This window comes from Melanostigma gelatinosum (genome assembly GCF_949748355.1).
Source record: "Melanostigma gelatinosum genome assembly, chromosome: 9".
Lineage (NCBI taxonomy): Eukaryota > Metazoa > Chordata > Actinopteri > Perciformes > Zoarcidae > Melanostigma > Melanostigma gelatinosum.
In genome coordinates this window covers 20200452-20219192 of record NC_136642.1, presented here as the reverse complement: position 1 = coordinate 20219192, position 18741 = coordinate 20200452, and the positions used below count along the sequence as shown (strand labels likewise).

The window sequence follows — 18741 nt, the reverse complement described above, 5'->3', positions numbered from 1 at the left end:
CTAGAAATATTGCAGTACGTTTGTGTATGAATACATTGTTAAATTTGATATAGTTCTGATATGTTTCATTCTTACTTCCATGTACAGTTCAGATCTTCAGATGTAAAGGATATCATCAGCTACAATTGGATGATTTTTTGACTAATGTATTGAATGATCTAGGCAGTAACACACACACACACACGCACACACACACACACGCACACACACACACACACACACACACAGGAAATGTCCAAGGTAGATACAAGAATATATATATTTTTTTTTCAAATTTAAGTACAGGTCAATGCATAGCAAGTACAATAAAAAAACATTTTGACAAAGGTGGAAAATGAAATGATTCTTGATGGATCTTTTTAAGGGATTTTTATCCCAAGCTAAATATCTGGTAAAAATGAATGTGTCCCAAAAGAGAAGGCACATTTCTTTTCGGGAAATACATGGGCTGTAATTTTGGAAAATCTAGGTATGCAAAAGCAGTTCATTTTGAAAGTTAACTGCAAATTTCTAATCAAACAACAGTGAAATGTCAAATAAAAAGGCGAATTAACAGAGTTAAATAAAAATGATTTGAAATGAATTGACAAAATAAGAGAATTTCATTTTACTTTTGTTTTTTTTCCAAAGTTAGATACGATGCTGTGGTTCTCTATAAGGCCCACAGGATATGTTGCCTGGACCTTTTCTTCTGCCTTCATCTTTTCAGCATAGACATTTTGAAAAGTTCATCATGAAAAAAAAGGATTTTGAGAAATTGAAATGACAATAATGATAATGATAGTAAAAAAAAAAAGAAATTACTGTCCTTCCTTTGATCATATATTTCTGATATTTCAGTTTGAATTCATGTAGATAAAAGGGTGAGAGAGAAAGGGAAGACATGGTGCAGATAAGGAAACCATTCAAACACACACCTGTTCTCTTTTTTTTATTTAAGAAGGTTTTGATTGAGTGATGAGTTTGCACTCTTACGAGTAGCACAGATGCAATAACAGAGGACCGACTCTGCAAATTGTAGGAGTGGTACGCTGAAAACAATGAAAACAGCACGTGATAGATAGTTCAGTCAAAAGGTTAACGGTAACTCACAGACAAAACGTCTTGTTTTTAAAAAGTGCATTCACAAACATGACAAATACTCTCAACTCATGATGTCTATTTTTATGTGATACAAAATATGCATACCTGTTTTAGATTTGTCTGTATTTCTATACATAGATATTTCTTCAAAAGGATCACTTCTTTTTTCTTTTTACAAAGGTTAAAAGCAGGGTTGTGGTCATAGCAGCTTCGGATATCTCTAGCCTCTTTACAATGTAACGAGATACACATCGTCTCAACAGATATCCAAATAAAACCTTCCATTTTCTCTGTTGTTCAACTCAAACGACATACTGTCTTTATTGAAAGAGATATTCATCAGTGAAGCCTGCAGTTTAGAAAAGAAATGGATCAATAAAATGCTTGGGCCATTAAATATATTTTTGTATACCCGCTTTTTTTGTCAATATCATAAATACTAAAGACACAGGACAATATTATAAGACAATGCTGGGAGACTAAATGTAAAGATTAAAATAGTTCAAACATTATTTTTTTCAAGTTTTCTAGTTCATGAGAAAAAAAAATATCAGGCGAGCACAGAAACACTATACTTCAGTCTTTTCTTCAGTCTATCCATGGCCCGTTTATATTTAAAAGAGCATTCATAAACAAAGATGCCAGACAAAGGCCAGACCGGCTTTTCTGTTTTAGTCCTGTCCAGATAAGATGCTTGCCCATCATCAATGAGGCAGGATCCTGGTTTTCAAAGGAATTCATAAAAGCAGTCAAACATACTGATAAAAACCAATAAGTACCATGCAAATCTTGCAAGACGACATATTCTCAAACAAGAGACAAAGTATTCTTCGTATAGGCGAAATATCAAGTGAGGAGGGAATGGGTGAAAGGCAAAGACCTCTAATCAATACTAAATACTATATTTCCAAAACCAAACAAAAAATATTTAATCTGTACATAATATAGTACGCATGAGTTCGGACTGGATCAACAGTTTCGTTCCTTGTTGTTTGACTCTTAGTCTTTGCCAAACGCCTACCTTGGAATAATACAGAAAAGTCTTTTTAGTTGATCCCAATCTCTTTGTTCTCCTCCATAAATCTGGAGAAGGGGCGGCTGGCCCCGACATCCAGACCAGCCTTCTCCAAACCCATCATGGTAGGGCTGCTTCCGATGTGAACACGGTCCATTCCTCCCGGCCTGGAACCCAATGAAGTGATTCCTGCACCGCCGAGGCTGACGGGCAGCTGGGTGATGCCTCTATTCTGGATCACAGAGATCTCATTGTTCTTCATAGCCAGCCCGTTGGTGATGGCGGCCGCGTACTGGTTCCAGAAGCCTGGGTCGACGTTCATGGCCCGAGCCGCCAGATCCTTCTGGAACATCTCACTGAACTTCATGGCATCGCCGCCCAGCAAGGCCATAGGATTCTCCACAGACAGTCGCCGACCCCTTCGGGCTGGAGCATTGTTCCACATGTGAGTTCCCATGTGAACCTAAAATTAGCAAGAAAATAAAAAGAAACATCCTGAGTGTGTCATCTTGATTCGCAAATCTTACAAGCAAACATTTTATGGGTGGGAAATGGAAGGAAAAAGGCCCAAATTTAATATAAAAACAAACAAGCAAACACATTTGATATTATTTTGAGGTATATTAAAACATGTAAATTGACTTGTGCACAGATATCATGAACCATTAAGGTAGCGCCCACATTTCAACTTGGAGACCAGAACATAGAGAAACATTAAAAGTGATGGCAAGATCAGGGACATGCAGTACTCCAAAGGTCTTCAGCCAGAATCGATCCCAGAGTGTTACATGTTAATTGGCATGCATCTTTGCAACCACGATGACCCCATATATGTAAAATTCACTTTGATGCTGCATTAAATGGGCTCGTACCTTCAGATTGCCCTTTGTGGTGAAAGCCCTTCCACAAATATTGCAGGCGAAAGGTTTTTCCCCAGTGTGTGTGCGCTCGTGGATTTGCAGAGCACTGGCTGAGGAAAAATTCTTCCCACACGAGTGGCAGTTGTGCTGCTTCGGCGTGCGTCGTGGAGGCGGGGGAGCCAACATGGGGTTGATGCTGGGGCTCATGTTGCTCTGGGGTGCTGCAGCGGGAACCTGGATCCCCACTGGCAGGTGAGAGTTGTCGCTCAGAGACACTGTCCTGCCATGTCCATTCATTTCCATTTTGATCATGTTTGATGCAGTGCTGGCCAAATTAGGAGTGCTCAGCCCTGAAAAAGACGAAATACATGTTAGAACAGACTTGAAAACATACAAACTACACTTCCCTGCTGAAGCCACACTACATTAATTAGGCTTGATACAGTACATATTTTCACTATGAGTACAATATTTTAGTGATACCTGAACATTAGATAAATAGAGATATATAATTAAATCTGTAACATGCATTAAGTTAAAGTTGATTTTGTACATACACACCTCGATCTCTATTTAGAAACAGCATGCTGAAGTGGCTCTCCTCCTTGATAAAGTGCCTGCCAGGTTGAGTGGCAGTCAGGTCAAGGGCCCCAGTGCCTTCAGTTGCAGAAAGCGGAGATGGGGTCTCTGATTTTTCCGACTTCACTGTTGCCAGGCCAGATGTGTTGTTCTCCTGGCACTCGTCTATTGTCATGGCACTGCCGTTGTTATTATTGTTGAATGTAGCTGGGGACTTGGATCGCTGGCTCTCAGAATGGCTGTGAGCTGGGGACAAATGCTGCATAGAGCCAGAGGACTCGGAAAAAGCAGGGCTCCCCAAGCTTTGACCTTCAGCATCCCCCAATGCAGACAGGGAATCAGTGGCAAAGCAATCAGTCTCTCCTCCAAAGCTGATGCCGTTCTGCGTAGGCCTTTGGCCAAAAGAACGCGTCATGTTGGCAGTGGAGTCGATCATCTTCATCTGGTTCTCCATTGCAGCGATGCTGGAGATGATGGAAGTTGGTGGGGAGCTCCCAGGTGAATAAGGTTTACATGGGTCTACTTCTCCCTCTCTGATGTCGGCTTCATCTTCCATAGCTTGCTCCATTTCATCCAGAAGGTCATCATCATAATTACTCATCGCATCTAAACTCTTCTCGTCAAAGGACAGGTCAGTGTCCATCTCCTGCATGCTCTCGGGGACTGGGGTGTTGGGGATCTGCCCTCCCATGTGCATGCGGATGTGTTGCTGCAGTACAACGGCATTGGTGAACTTCTTCTGACATATAGGGCAGGAGTGCTGGACCCGAAGTGGGGGTTTGGATCTATGGACACCAAAGTGTGTTTTCAGGTTTCCCTTAGTGGTGAATGCTCGCCCACATATCTTGCATTTGAAAGGCCTTTCGCCAGTGTGGATGCGATAGTGCATCTTGAGAGCACTCTGGCAGCTCAAAATGCGATGACAGATGACACACTGATTTGGGTCAGTCATCTTCTTGTCAATGTTCTCCACAAGCTGCTGCAACTTTGATGTCTCTGAGGTTTGCATAGAGTCTAAGAGGCCTCCAAAAGGAAACTTGGCCTTGAACTGGTCTGAGAGCATGGGCAGGACAGGATGGGAGACAGGGTTAGAAGCAGAATTAGGGCTAGCGATGGGTTCACTGACCTGGCCACTGCTGGACGATGTGGTGGAGTTGACGGTAGACGAAAGGACCACTTGACTTAGTGTGGTAGTGGTGGTGGTGTTCTCTCCTGGCCTAGAGCAGCTTGGTGGAAGTAGAACACCTTCAGATTTCAAGAGAGGCGGTGCATCATTCCCTAGACTGAGTTTTGGGGAAGGTGAAGTAGTGGTCATGCCAGAGTCAATAAGAATATTAGGGGATAAAGATGCACACTCGCTTAATGGTGGAGATGGCCTCTGAGGGGACCTGTTGAGCGGTGTGAGGCTTGGAGACTCGCCGAAACCTCCCATCATACTCGGCAGTGTGGAAGGCAGCTGGAGTCCGATTGAGGTGGGAGCAGTGGGGAGGACAGGTTTGCTGTCTAGCCATGTGGTTACAGGTTTTTCTGGGGGCAAAGACATTCCATATGGGATGCCTGAGCTTGTGGGCACGTTGTCCAGGTACTCTGGCACAGGGTAGGGGTTCATCTGAATATGTGGGTACTTTTCTTTGTGCCTCTGAAAGTGGACCTTCAGGTTCCCCTTGGTGGAGAAACGGTTGCCACATATGTTGCATTTGAAGGGCCTCTCTCCAGTGTGTGACCGCAGGTGGATTTGTAGGGCGCTGTCACTGCCAAACACCTTGGCACAGAACCGACACTTATGCTTGAAGAAGGGGTCCTCAGAGCTGGGCTTTGTGTCAAACACAGAAACGTTTGGAGGCTTCCCCTTGCGGTGCTTCATCATAGCAGAGAGGGGGTCGAGCGCGTTGGCTGTGGCTGCTATGCTGGCCAGCGGGTTGGGAAAGATAACGCTGCTGGGTGAGCTGTGAGGTATCAGCGGTAGACTGGAGGCTGAGCTCAGGAAGCTGCTGTGGCTGAGTGAGGGAGGGGTGGTGGAGTTCCTTGCAAGAGCTGAGCTGCTGCTGATGCCACCAACTCCTGTTGCACTACAACTAGTGCTAATGTTGTTTGTGAGTGAAGATGAGCAGGAGGGAAGTAGAGATGACAATCCAGTACCACTGGGCGAGGAAAACACCGAGTTATTTGAGCATGTGTTGGGTATTAAAGAGTTAGACTGTTGAATGGTACTTTGTGGTGTCTGAGAGAGGGGTCCTTCTATCGCTGAGGTCAGGGATGAAGGGTCTTGACCACTGAGAGTGGCTGGCAGCCTAACAGGCAGCTGATGGACAGGGGGAGTGATGAAGTTGTGTAGTTGAAGCTGACTTGCGACAGTAGGGGCGCAGGAGGTTACAGGCCCCTGGTTTCCCGCAGCATTACTGTGATGGTGGTTTAGAGCAGACTGTGAGGCAGGCTGTCTGTTCATCAGAGCCACCTGATTTCGTATTTGTTCTATCAACTGCAGCTGGTGTATCTGCTGCTGCTGGAGGGCCATCAGTTGGTCCAGGATCATGGGAATAGCCATGGTGGAGACCCCGCTGCCCACTGCTGCCTTTACGCTCTGTGAAAACTGGGCAACTGCAACCCGGGTGCCATGCAGGGTCTCCAAGGTAACATTGGTGCTTGGCATGGCGTAGCTTGTAACAGTGGAGGGGACGACATCATCGAGCTGAGGTAGGGAGCCGTCTGGCTCAGGGGATGCCACGTCTGTCTCTTCAGGATGCATGTTTTTTTCTGGTGGTAGCTCTAGCTCCATCGGCTCGTCCTCTTTTTCTAGGGCATTGACCCCATTTAATGTTGCTGGCTCTGGGATGTCATCCCCCTCACCAGCAGAACTGTGGTTGCCCTCCCTGGGGTCCTCGCTGTCAGCCTGCTCACTAGAGCAGCTGGGTACAGGGGAGAGCTCTGCAGGGTACTCTTGGGAGGGGTTAGGTGTGTTCTCATTGTCATTCACTATGAGCACCAGGGGGTTTTTGGTGCAACTCGTTAAATGTTCACAGAAGTCTGACCACTTGAAGAACTCAGCGCAGCACTTCTCACATATATGCGTCTCCTCACTGCCGCTGCGGCTCTCATTCCCGCTGTCGGCATCCTCCAGCACCTCACCTCGGGCTAAAGGGAGGGGAGGGGGTCAGGAGAGTAGAGGGGGATAGGAAAAGAGGGAGCAAAAAAAGAAGAATTAATGAATAAATAATCAATAAAGAATCAACACATATTTTGCAGTGCAGTGCTGCAAAGATTTAACCTTTGGTTTTTTTTTCTCTCTTTTAACATAACCAAAATCAATATTCTTTTTATTTTTTTACTCTGAACAAATTGCCCTCGTTCACCAATTCTCAAGACCCAGGTTTGTGCATTCGCACCATATCCATAGAGCCAGCTAATAATTTTCTTTGTGCAATCCATCAAATTATGAGAGCCTATCAATTGTGGATACTGCCGCTTAATGAAATTCCATAGAACCTATTGATTTCCAATATTTCATACAATTCAGAGTTGCCTCATCTGTTGGGTACAAATCAGGACTTTGATGGCCCCATTAGGATTCCCCTCTGCTATCAGGCCCAGTCATTTCCACCTGAATTTAAAATGCCTTGGCCTTTTTCATTTAGCATTGCAAAGGTAATACTTTAGCCCTGAACCTCAGCAAGGGAATCTATACTGGAATACTCTTTTGTTATCATGATTCCAATTGTGTTGTCAAAAGTAAAAGCGGCAATCTGTTGATTATATTGCACTTGACCATTTCCTGCACCATTCACTGTTAAATTGGACACTTTAAAATATGTGCAAACAAAATATACATTTTAAATTACAGCCACTTTCAGTCATTTTTTAAATGTTTTGAAATACAAAACACTACTTTTCAGTTAAGAAATCCCGAGTGACTCTCTCTCTCTCTCCTTCTCCCATGCTCGATGAAATAAGACTCAACAAATTACATGCTAGTGCCATGGCAGCAACGTCTCTGATTAGTTACACATGTTTAATCACAGTTGTAGGAAGCCACTTCCTCCTCCACATGCAACCATCAAGAGTAAACAAGCCGACGCAAGCTCTGAGCATGGACCCAATTCACACCTGATCAAAACCATGTAAAACGGGCCTCCCTTGTTTGTTTATTTTTTGTGTGTTCAAGCATAGTCGTACTCTATGTGTGCGTATGTGTAGTTCTTGGCCGTATACACATTTCCCTTTCATTACGAGTGGGAAGTGTGCTCAATCACTGCAGCAGCACCCTGCATACTTCATTTCAGAGTCTCCTGTTCAGTTTATACTCAAAGACCCAGCATATCAAATGTTGGCAATATAACTATGGATACACAAATTCAACTTTTGTATATACACTTTAGACTACAAAAAAATATTAGGACCATTTCATAGATATTATTGCAAATAAAAGTAATTTGTATCCCGAAAAAGATGGTGTAGCTCTAAAAAAGCTGCTATAAAACAAGGTTAGGTTGATGGTTAGGTGACTTAATAATTCTTTAAAAATGGGCTCATAAAAAAAGGGTTTGTAATTATTAGTAAAGTGAGTGTATATCCAAGCACACACACACACAGACACACACATTCCTGAATAAAGTAAGTAATTGACTTAATTTATGCAAATACTCTTACTAATCATAGGAGTGCAACTCACCCAGGCCTGAGCTATGCACGTAAACGATAAAAATACACGTCAAGAGTGATGTTAAAAACTGCCCAAAAATACTGCACATTAACAGACTGCACATGTTTACTCAACATTATAGGTCTCACCTTGTGTTGCAAGTGAGTAATCATGAGCTTCATACAGTGCTTATGCTCATTTAAAAGGTCAAAATGGAGCGAACCATGGTGAGGCAGACATGAAACATTTGTGCCAATTACAGTGACTCATTAGTAAAGAAATGCATCACTCCTCCTGTAATTTCTGGCCAAAGGGGGCATGAGCTATCAAGGTCTGGTGTCTGTAACTTAATTAATTATCAACAGAAAGGCTTTGGATGGGCTCCGTGTTCGCATCCTCACTGGGGGCACGGCTGACAACACAAGATATTGTTTTATCTTGTAGCTAGCCAGGTTAAATTAGAAAACAAATGTATAAAGCATGCTTAAGGGATATAAAATGAAAGATCGTACTTTTCATTTTGGGTTGTGCATTATTGCTTCTTTGCAATATCAATGTCAAATCCCTCCTTGATTTTCCAGCCACACGTCAGCAAACTCACTATAAAAATCCAATTAAATCAAAAGAAATAATGGTCATTTTCTTAATTTCTAATGTACACCATATTATTTACCTCAAGTGAAAAGGAGCAAGTGACTGGAAACGCCAGCGACACGTGACAGCAGGCTCAACATCTCTTTAGCCCAGCAGCGGACAGCAGAACTCATTTCCATAATTGAGGGTTGAAAGGTCAACGCAAATGAGTAGGAATTGTGTTGAGCTGATTAGTTATTAGAATGGTATTACTGTCAATCTCTTTTATTCATTCATACAATTACAAGGGGGGGTCTTTGTATGCCTCTGACCTCACACACACACACACACACAGACACACACTGACACGTTTTTTGACACACATATGTGGACAGACAAAGAACAAACATAAGTTATATGCATACGTACGGAGACAAACACATATGTCACATTTACACACACACACACATTCTTTTAGTTGGAAAATAAATAACTGTAGTGTGTATAAGTGTGCTTGCACAGGCCTACCGTGTCAAATGTACCCTGTTTAGAGATTTTCTGACCGAAAAATAGAGAAATTGTGTACTTTAAATTGTATTTTGTGAACTTGATTTTTTAAATTCCTGTTTTTATTTCACAAATGTCTTTCCCTCTTGGCATTTTCAGTTTTGCTGTGATGATAATTGTAAGCACAATCAAAGGAATATTGTGAAGAATATTACACCCTTAATAGCTTAACAAGAAACAACATTCGGTGATTCAGAGGTGGGATTGTGTGCTCTGGTTTGTGGCAGTTTTCACATAAAAATGAAAAATAATTAAATGGTAAAATGACACAATATTACAATACATTCCACACCTGTGTGCCACTTAATTATTTGTATGCTTTTTTAGGAAATATTATAACATTGCACATGCTCAAAATAACACCATTCACTCCTAAAACAGTGGGGTGCCATTGTGTTGTGCAGCTGTGTAAAGGCGACATTTTGTGTTTTTTACATGTTCGCAAGACACTGAAAATGTGTGTGTGTGTGTGTGTGTGTGTATGTGTTGGGGGAGGGGGGGGGGAGGACCGTTATTGATTTTCCTATAGCATGAGAAAGGAAAGGATGAGAAAAAAATCCAATCCGTTTTTCATTCCTTTAAGAGTCTTCATTTACTCAGATGCAAATGTTCAATAGGGGGATTGTAGACATCGAATCCGAGTGTCCGTTATCTTGCTCAGCAATCTTTGGCATGCTAACTGAAACCGCTAATCTGGAATATTATGTCAGATGAGGTATTCATGCTTTCCACTGATTCCGTGAAAGCCACAGAGACGAGCATTGAGCGAAGGATTGTGCAATTACAAATTCTCCCATTCTTAACAATTTCCAAATTCACCAAATGAACACACACACACACACACACACACACACACAAGCAGACAATGACACTGGTAGCATTTACTCTATGTTAAGGTAAAGTTTTTGAAAACAAATAGGTAATTTCAAGAGTATTGTATCCCTAAATTGAAACAATTTTCCCTTTATACATTTTGAATTTCATTTACATTAATACTGGAAGTGAGAACAGTTATCTCAGAGAAGGCCTGGCACCACTAGAACCGCCCCTCCTTCTGCCCCTTTAAAATGCATTCTTCTCAAGCATCTGGGGATAGCTTAGGACCCTTAAAGAGAGATGCATCACTGTAGGGCTAAGTTGAGAGGGGAGGGCCAAAGCACCAAAAGGACAAAAAGAGGCCTTCTGGGTTCAACAATGTTTGAATTCTTTGATCACACGTCCTCCAATCTATTCTCCAAAGAAATTACCAAATTATTTTATTTAAGATACCGGTACATATAATATATGCACGTTTTTTTGACAGACATCCTTTTGGACTGATGTATCGTGTGCGAGTTGCCGCATTATAATCTGGTAATTCATCTGTCAGCACAGGATCATTCAGACCATCAATCACTCTGACATTACTTTGAATGTGCACTTTTGTGACGTGTTAATTCCCATTAAAAAAAGAGTGAATCTGTTCATCACATTGTTAAAGCATTGCATTCATTTCCTCTGCTTTTATCCATCAATATTTGAATGTTTTTTTTAAACCAGCAGAACCTTTAAAAAAAATAAAATCTGCACAGTTCCGAAACATGAATGTCCTTGTGCCATAAACACATAAAACATCCTTGAATGATCCCATGCATCCTCACACCAGCAGAGGCTTGAGCGTCCTCAGCACAGCCCTGTGTGTGTGTGTGTGTGTGTGTGTGTGTGTGTATGTGTGTGTGTGTGTGTGTGTCATCGGCCTGGTCAGCCCTGCTGCAGAGTGGTACAGTCATATCTGCACTAACAGAGAGGCCTTTGTCATTGCCTGCAGATGTGGAGCAGCCAAAACATTAACGATTTGTTTGTGTAAGCATTTGCAATAAAGTATTCAATGACGGCACTCTGTCCTGATGACTGTGTCACCCGTCAAGATGGCTCTCCGTCTTCTGGATGTGGATTCACATAAACGAGGGGGAGGCTTTAGGATCTAGTGGACGCTCATCGTTAGCAAAATACATATTTGTTAGATTCTGTCTTTTTCACATGGCTATCTTTATCTTTGGCTGAATTTAGATGGTTCGATTTCAATTTTCAATTTAAGATAAAAAAATTATAAAAAAAATACTCTCAAAAAGCAAAGCACCATCTCGAACAAACTGCAACATCTCGGCTGTCAAACCCTTTGTCCGTGATTTTGCTTCCTGAACAAATCATTGCTAAAATCACAGGGACATGCACGAACCAAATCATCTCGAGAAAAGCCACTGGTGACAAAATGCACCTTTCAGTTTGTGGCTTGTTAGCATATGAATCCGCAAATGTCTGCTGTTTTGCCTTAACGTAAAAGAGTCCTGTCAAGTTCTCCCCCCCAATCAGGATATTGCTTGTTTGTGTGTGTTTTCAGAGCTGAGGAGTAAGAGGACACAGCCATATTTGAGTGCCTTCTTTGGCACAACTATGTGGGTGGTCCAGAGGCCTGCACCCAATGGTGAGAGGGGATTAAAACAAAAGCCAAACAAAGCCCCACTGCAGGGGAACCGTGTTGTCACTGTCAGCGGGGATTTCCTCACTGTATTATACTTTTTGCACCTCATAACTAAACGTACATTCCTGCATCAGACATTGTGTTGTAAAGCAAGGCACTCTGCTCAAACACTGTGACTGTGTTCGACGATGCAATGCAGATTCTGATAGTAAATGTGAATTCGTCTGTAAAGAAAAGCATCAACAATAAGAGCTCAAACCACATCTGTGGTCGTCCACCTGTTCAGTGAAAGCATGACCAGCGTGCCTTTTTCCTGAGGCGTCTCCTAAAATATCATTTTTACGACCAATAATATTGGTGGAACTTGATCCCTGGACGTCTCCGTCCAGAGCTGGGAATATTGACCTTTCCTCTAAAAAAAAAAAAAGGAGTAAGCACAAGTGTGCCCATATTCAGTTATGGCACCGCCTCCCGCTCATTCCACCCGCACACCTTCAAAGACACTGGATGCAGCGGGGGGGGGGGGGGGAGATGAAAAGCCCGTCAATGTTCACACTTTCTGGGACACGAGCGAGCTGTGCTGCCAAGGTCAACGGCACACACGTCCTAATTGTACAAGGAGCTTGACATCTAGAGGCAGGACCTGGCTGGACAAAGGTTAAGTCAGCAAGCTTTATAAAAGCACTCCTAAGCAGACCCCCCCCCCCTCTCTCTCTCCTCTACCCAATCTCAACACACACACACACACACACACACAACCCCCCCATGCCCCCAGGGGGCATGTGTCCGGAAGGCCTGAGGCGGAGATGATATGCCAGACAGGGGCTTGTTGGCACTTCATTTTAGTTTCAGGGGTGCATCCCATTAAAAGAGGACTTCACTGAGCGACCGTGGACAGCAGAGTAAAATCCACACACAAAAGATCAGATCGAAATGAAGATTTGGGGGGAAAAAACAAATGAACACACATGAGGAGAACTTTCGACCCAAGCTCTTGTGGTTGTTTCCTTGTTTCCGATGTCTGTTTTCATGAAATGTGCTGCGATCAGAGTGTGTGTCCTCGAGCACAACTTGAGCGGCCACTCGAACACTCTGCTTCCCCCTTTCACAACCAACCCAACATCTTATGGATTTTAAGTCCAAATCAAGCGGCGACTGACGATTGGAGCTTCTGAATTCCTTCGACGTTATATGCAATGATTTGTCAAGGCCGGCGATCGATAGTGTCGTCAGGAGCTGCACCACGGCAATATAGGCAGCGGAGAATCTGATCATGCTGCAGTGATACAGCAGCAGTCTGGCGTTTGTCGCTCGTCTGTGAGGGAAGCTTTGGATGAGACGTGGTGTTATTGGGTTTATTTAAGTGTGCATGGGCTCCGCTGTGCTCGGCCAAAGGCTTGAGATTGTTTCACTGCGACGTCTGCCGTGAAAACAAGCGAGCCTAGTAATAGTGCCCCAACGAGGACAGGCAAGAACATTCCACGGCCACTTCCAGTCTCAAGCACAATGGCGTCAATCCTATAGGTTACCCAGAACACTGTGTGTGTGTGTGTTTTTGTGTGTTAAAGCCACACATCCATGCAGGAATGTGAGTTTTAAAATGGAGAAAAGAGTGTATGGATTTTCCCCTTATTCTGGATGCGCCTTCCGACCGTTTTCTATATCACAAATCGCAGTAATGATTTTTAGATGAAATGTAAAAATCCTCCAAATTTTTACGACAAGCAAGAGGGGGAGCTCCCTTTTCATTCCACGATCCTACAGCAGAGCAACCTGAGGGACGCTTCGTGGCTTTCATCGCAACCATGAAAGGCCATCCGAGCATTAAAACAGACACAATGATCGTGTTAAAATGTGAAACGCCCCGAAGTGACAAAAATCCACAGAGTAGACCGGACAAAAGAGCCGAGAGTCATCAGTGTGATTCCCCAGCCCTCACACCAACATTTCCCTATGCAGAGAGAGCTGCTCCCCAGAGACTACATCACACATTTCTATTGTAAAGAAGCCCTGCAAAGTGTGTGACTGTGTGTGTGTGTGCGTGTGTGTGTGTGTTAGCCAACATGAGCCTATAGTGAAGTATAAATAATCGCAGTGATTTGTTGGTAGCACCCAGCTATGGATACGATATAAATACATATTTCACAGTGAACACTAAGAAAAGTGATGATTTTAATATTAAATAACTACATTGTTATTGGTGTTTCTTATATAATATATATATATAATAATATATATATAATAATTTATCCTTTTCCTCATAGATAAAATAAGATCGTCTTCTCTATTTATTGCAACATGTTTAGATAAAATACAGCAATTACAAATACTACAATTTAAAAGAATTGTAAATTTAAAAAACAATCATGTATTAGGATCTAAGAACAATAACATTCCTAATAACATGTGTTGTGTTGGTCCTATAATTCCCACAGCATTACGCCTTGCATAAGATGTGACTTTAGCTCTGTAATGATCGTTTTATTGCGCAAAAGCCCGAGTACAGAATAAAAGATGAATGAGCCCCCTTTTTCCTCTCCACATGGCGAGGACGAGCCCTGTCAGCCGGTCTTGTCGACATTGTGAGCAAAAGGGAACAAATCAAGTGTGCTAAATGTATGTGAGGGGGGGTAAACAAAAACATTTCCATAACAAAACGAGGCTTCGACCTGCAACAGGATCCGCATTTAGGACCAGACAGGCGCTGAGGGACAAAAGACACTAATGCTAAATTAAAATTAAAATAATAATAATTGAACCGGTTTCAATTTTTTTTTATACAATAAAAAATAGAAGTTGTTGCACGACTTACTTCCATACCCGCTGCATAAAAAATGTGTACAGCTGCAAGGGAGAAATATTTTTCAACTTCTCAAAACGTGTGTGGAAGTGTATGCGTTTGTGCGTGTATTTTAGTGCGCGCGCATGCACACACCCCAAGTCAACTGTAAAATATTTCAAAGACGCATTTAATAAAAACAGCTCCGACATTTGACACACAGTGAAGTATTAAATCAATTACATTTGAAAACATGTCCGTCGTAAAGGCCTCCAGCACATAATAGAAATGTTTTACAGTGTTGAAAATGAATATATGCAATGGCTGCTTTTAATCTTAAAAGTCTCCTCTCAGCCAGCAGCCGATTATGTGATGCAGGTTCAACTAAAACAAACACACAAACTTCCCCTACACGAGGAACACTCCTGTCTACTGAAGAGAGGCGTCCAACTTCATAACTGTATCATGGAAATATTAGAAATGATTGATCTATGTTTGAGAAATAAATCGTATCGGCTAACCCCAACACTAATCCAAATAAACCCAAACGACTTTCCATTTGAGGTGGACCTCGAAGAAAACAAAAGCTCCTAAAAACAGAGTGAAATGACGGAACAGAAGTCGCTGCAAAGCAGAGCTGTGATTGGGGAGGGGGGGTGGTGGAAAGTTGTCTGTGTTGAAAGAAGAGACCTCAGCTGATCAAATCCACTCACCGTGCTCGGAGATCACCCCGGCTATTGCGGGATCCTCGTCCGACTTGAGGTGCTGCGGCTTGGCTTGCTTGCGTCGGGACATGCTGCTGGCGTCAGTGCTGGCGATGCTTCTGCTCTTGCGCTCCGTGATGTCTCTGCGTTTTGCAGATACATCAGCGAAGAGCGAATGAATCGACACGCGCACGCACACACACACACACACACTCAAAAAAAAAAAGAAAAAAAAAAGAAAAAAAAGTTCGCAAACGGCCTGGTAGCGGTGAGAGGAGAGAAGAAGAAGAAGCAGAATAATTTAGAAATGAACCGGTGTCTAACTGCTGCTGCTGCCGCTGCCGTGCGTTGGATTGCGCATGTCGGTGTAATAATTACGATCGTGAATAATGCTTCGCGGTTAATGGCACCGTGTGAAGGTGGGGAGGATTGGCTGGAGTCCAGCGGACGCGCATTGGATATGGTAATGAGGGACGGACTAAGCAATTAGCCGCTTCACTCTCAGACTTTATCCGTCTCTTTTCTCCTCCAACAACACAACGCAACACACCAAAGCTCTTGTTATGCCCGGCTCACGGGGGTGTGTGTGTGTGTGTGTGTGTGTGTGTAGGGGGGGGGGGGGGGGTCTTCAACGGGGAACGTCAGGCTCCCTTTATTCCCCCCGCAGCGCACTGCCTCACAAGTGCCGAGGATTCGCCTCCGCGTTTCTTCTCGAAGTGTCTCTCATCTTCATCACCCTGACCTTTACGATCCCCACTTTTAACCTCACAACTTCAGACAGCGTCGCACCGTAAAGTATAGCTCTCGAGAGCTTTGGCTCAGTTCTGGCACCTTCTCTCTCTCTCGGTTACTTTTTTATGGGTGTGTGTGAGGTTCGTCCTTCTGAATTGGACTCAAAATGAAGCGATGTTTTACAGTCTTTTGACTTGCTTCAAGGCTTTACAGTTGTGTCTTGACGGACATGTTTCCGGTAAGGTATTGCTGATGGTATACGCGGACACCGATAACAGGAGAGTGGACGGGACGAGTACAGTTCTTGACGATAGCAATAAACTGTTATCGGGTTTCTTTTTTCTTTTCTATTGCCGCTGCTCCGCTCTCCAAACTTTTGACGCGCGTCTTCCGAGAAAGCAACAGTCCTCCACCTCCTCTGAGTTGCAGCGCCAGTGTCAATGTGATCAAAAAGTCATTTGTCCCGTAAAAGAGAAGTGGCTTCAACGTTTGCGATCGCGATGAAGTCCCCCCCCACCTTCTCGTCGTCGTCGTCCTCCTCCTCCTCCTCCTCTCGCCGTGTTTTAAGCTCCCAGTTCCTGCGCCTTCGCCTCGGTGCGCTCTCCAAAAGTGGCTTTTCTTTCCTGGAGATCTTGTGGCCAAACACTCAAATACCGCTTGTTTTTCCCAAATTACAGCATCAGCCAGTGTCTTCCTCTTTCCGTCGGCTCACGGGCTCACATCGAAGCCAACTTTGAAATGATCTTCTGGCAGACTCGCGCTATCGGTCTCTCGGTGTTGGGCATGGCTCCGCGTGTGTAGGGGACTGCGCTGTGTGTGAGAGTTAACCCCCAAGCGGAGGTTCAGCCCATTGCTTTCAGCCGCCACTAGGATGTACCACCACGTTTCTGTTCAATGGATCGGTCTCGAGACTCCAGTGTGAACACCCAGATTTGACCTCCCATCATATAATATCGCGCCAGCCGCCGCCTGCATACGGGACACACTGTCATATTAATCTCGAAAAGACTATTTTATTTATGAGAGCGGCCCCACGGTATGGCTCTCCATCACAACGTCCTACCTTTACGTTAACTTTATTATTTCTTGTTTATGCCCCATTTTACGCACAGTGGCAACCACTGTAAGTGTAATTTGTGATTCGCTGACAGTAATCACATCCATGTGATGTAGCCTACAGTTTCCAAAAAAAAGATCATTTTATATCGTCCTGTTATGAGCTATTTAAAACGTGTTTTTAATATGATGTAATACATTTTAAGACTGTATATTGTTCCCCTCTTCTTACACAGTGCTTAAAATGACAAAGACGCGAAGAGGAGAAACGGTGTCGTGCATTGATGTCAGCTCGTTGTGGTGCAAAAATAAACACATTAACCCTTTACCTTGCGCATTTATATTTGCATTCAAATCTCTGGATGCGTGGTCACATTAATGGGAAAGGGATTGAAGGGATTAAGACGTGCGAGTACGACTGGCATGTAAATAACACAGGAAATAAACGTGCATATTTTTTTTTTTAATTATTGATAAACATGTTTTATGAAATTATTTTGAGAAACATGTTTTATGAAAAATGTTAAACTATTATATTATGATTTACTTCTTACAGACGTAATTTGCTCGTTATAAGTGATTACATGATATACAGGTTACAATATTACAAGTTGTTAAAAATGATGCAGAAAATATTATCCTATGGTGATCGTGTTTTTTATTTATCTCAACGCATAAAACGTGCATTTCGGAATAAATTAGAAACCATTCTACTGTACCGATGGATCCTGATCTTTTTTTTCAGTTGGGTGGGAGGTGTGGGGGCTCGGTTTGAGCTTCCCTCTCCCCCCTCCCCTTCCCTCTCCCTCTTGTCTGTTTGACTCGTCTATTCCCCAGCGTGCACCTCATATGAGAGACAAATCTGTTGACAACAAGGTCGTCCTGTGAACAAACTTTCTTTCTTTTTTTTTCTCCTTCTTCCTCTCCTTCTCCTTCCATCATCCCCCCCCTGTGATGTCCAAACGGCTGTTATTATCTGGTATTAATAGATGCAGCCCCAGGAAGACAAAATCAGCTATTGATAATTGCAAGGAGTATACGGCAGCTACTGTATCGATCGGCGTGTCCTCCACTCCCCTGGTACTGAGAGATAAGGAGACACACTCTTTAGAGCAATATAATTTCTTTTGACCTATCTGCTCGCTACAGACTTATGATGAATAGCCAGAGTGGCTGAAGTCCTTTATCACCAAAGTTGCCCCCTTGATATAATATTGATTCTTTATAACTAGCTCGCCACACAAAAATCAAACTGTCCACTTGGCCATCATCATCATCAATATCATCACAAAGGCGGAGGAATGAAGATCCCTGCGCCTCCAAAGGCAAGCCTTTTACAATCTCCTCTGTAGGCCTAATCTTTATTTTGCTGATGATGAAAGGAGAGGGGAAACGAGGCAAGGTGCCATTTAAGACGAGGTGCCATTTAATCCGGGATAGACTACACACACACACACACACACACACACACGCACGCACACAGACAGACAGAGAGAGAGCGAGAGAGAGAGGCAAGGCAAGGCACGTTTATTTGTATAGCACATTTCAACACCAAGGTAATTCAAAGTGCTTCACATAAAACCATTAAAAGCATCAAAACATGAGGCAAAAGAAAAGGAGATTTAAAAACAATTAAAGAAACAGTGTAAGAAATAAAATGCAGTAGTAAAATGCAGAAATGCAGGACATTGATTAA

General features: G+C 43.1%; 1 protein-coding gene across 1 annotated transcript; it reads right to left on the bottom strand.

Annotated features, from left to right (window-relative positions):
* Window positions 1-1026: 1026 nt before the first annotated feature.
* sall3a (spalt-like transcription factor 3a) lies at window positions 1027-15349 on the bottom strand. Its single transcript, XM_079275736.1, has 4 exons — window positions 15267-15349; window positions 3520-6669; window positions 2971-3308; window positions 1027-2561 (listed from the first exon to the last, which is right to left on the bottom strand). Exons 1-4 carry the CDS (start codon window positions 15346-15348, stop codon window positions 2130-2132), a joined length of 4002 nt encoding a protein of 1333 aa, XP_079131862.1. The 5' UTR covers window position 15349; the 3' UTR covers window positions 1027-2129.
* Window positions 15350-18741: the final 3392 nt, after the last annotated feature.

Bases quoted from the DNA above. Each gene is read 5' to 3' on its own strand.
- sall3a (XM_079275736.1), bottom strand. From the start codon at position 15,348: ATGTCCCGACGCAAGCAAGCCAAGCCGCAGCACCTCAAGTCGGACGAG. The intron at 3,309-3,519 runs GTGTGTATGTAC...CGTCTTTTTCAG, and splicing joins GTTTCTAAATAGAGATCGAG to GGCTGAGCACTCCTAATTTG. The intron at 2,562-2,970 runs GTACGAGCCCAT...TGCTAATTTTAG, and splicing joins CCACAAAGGGCAATCTGAAG to GTTCACATGGGAACTCACAT.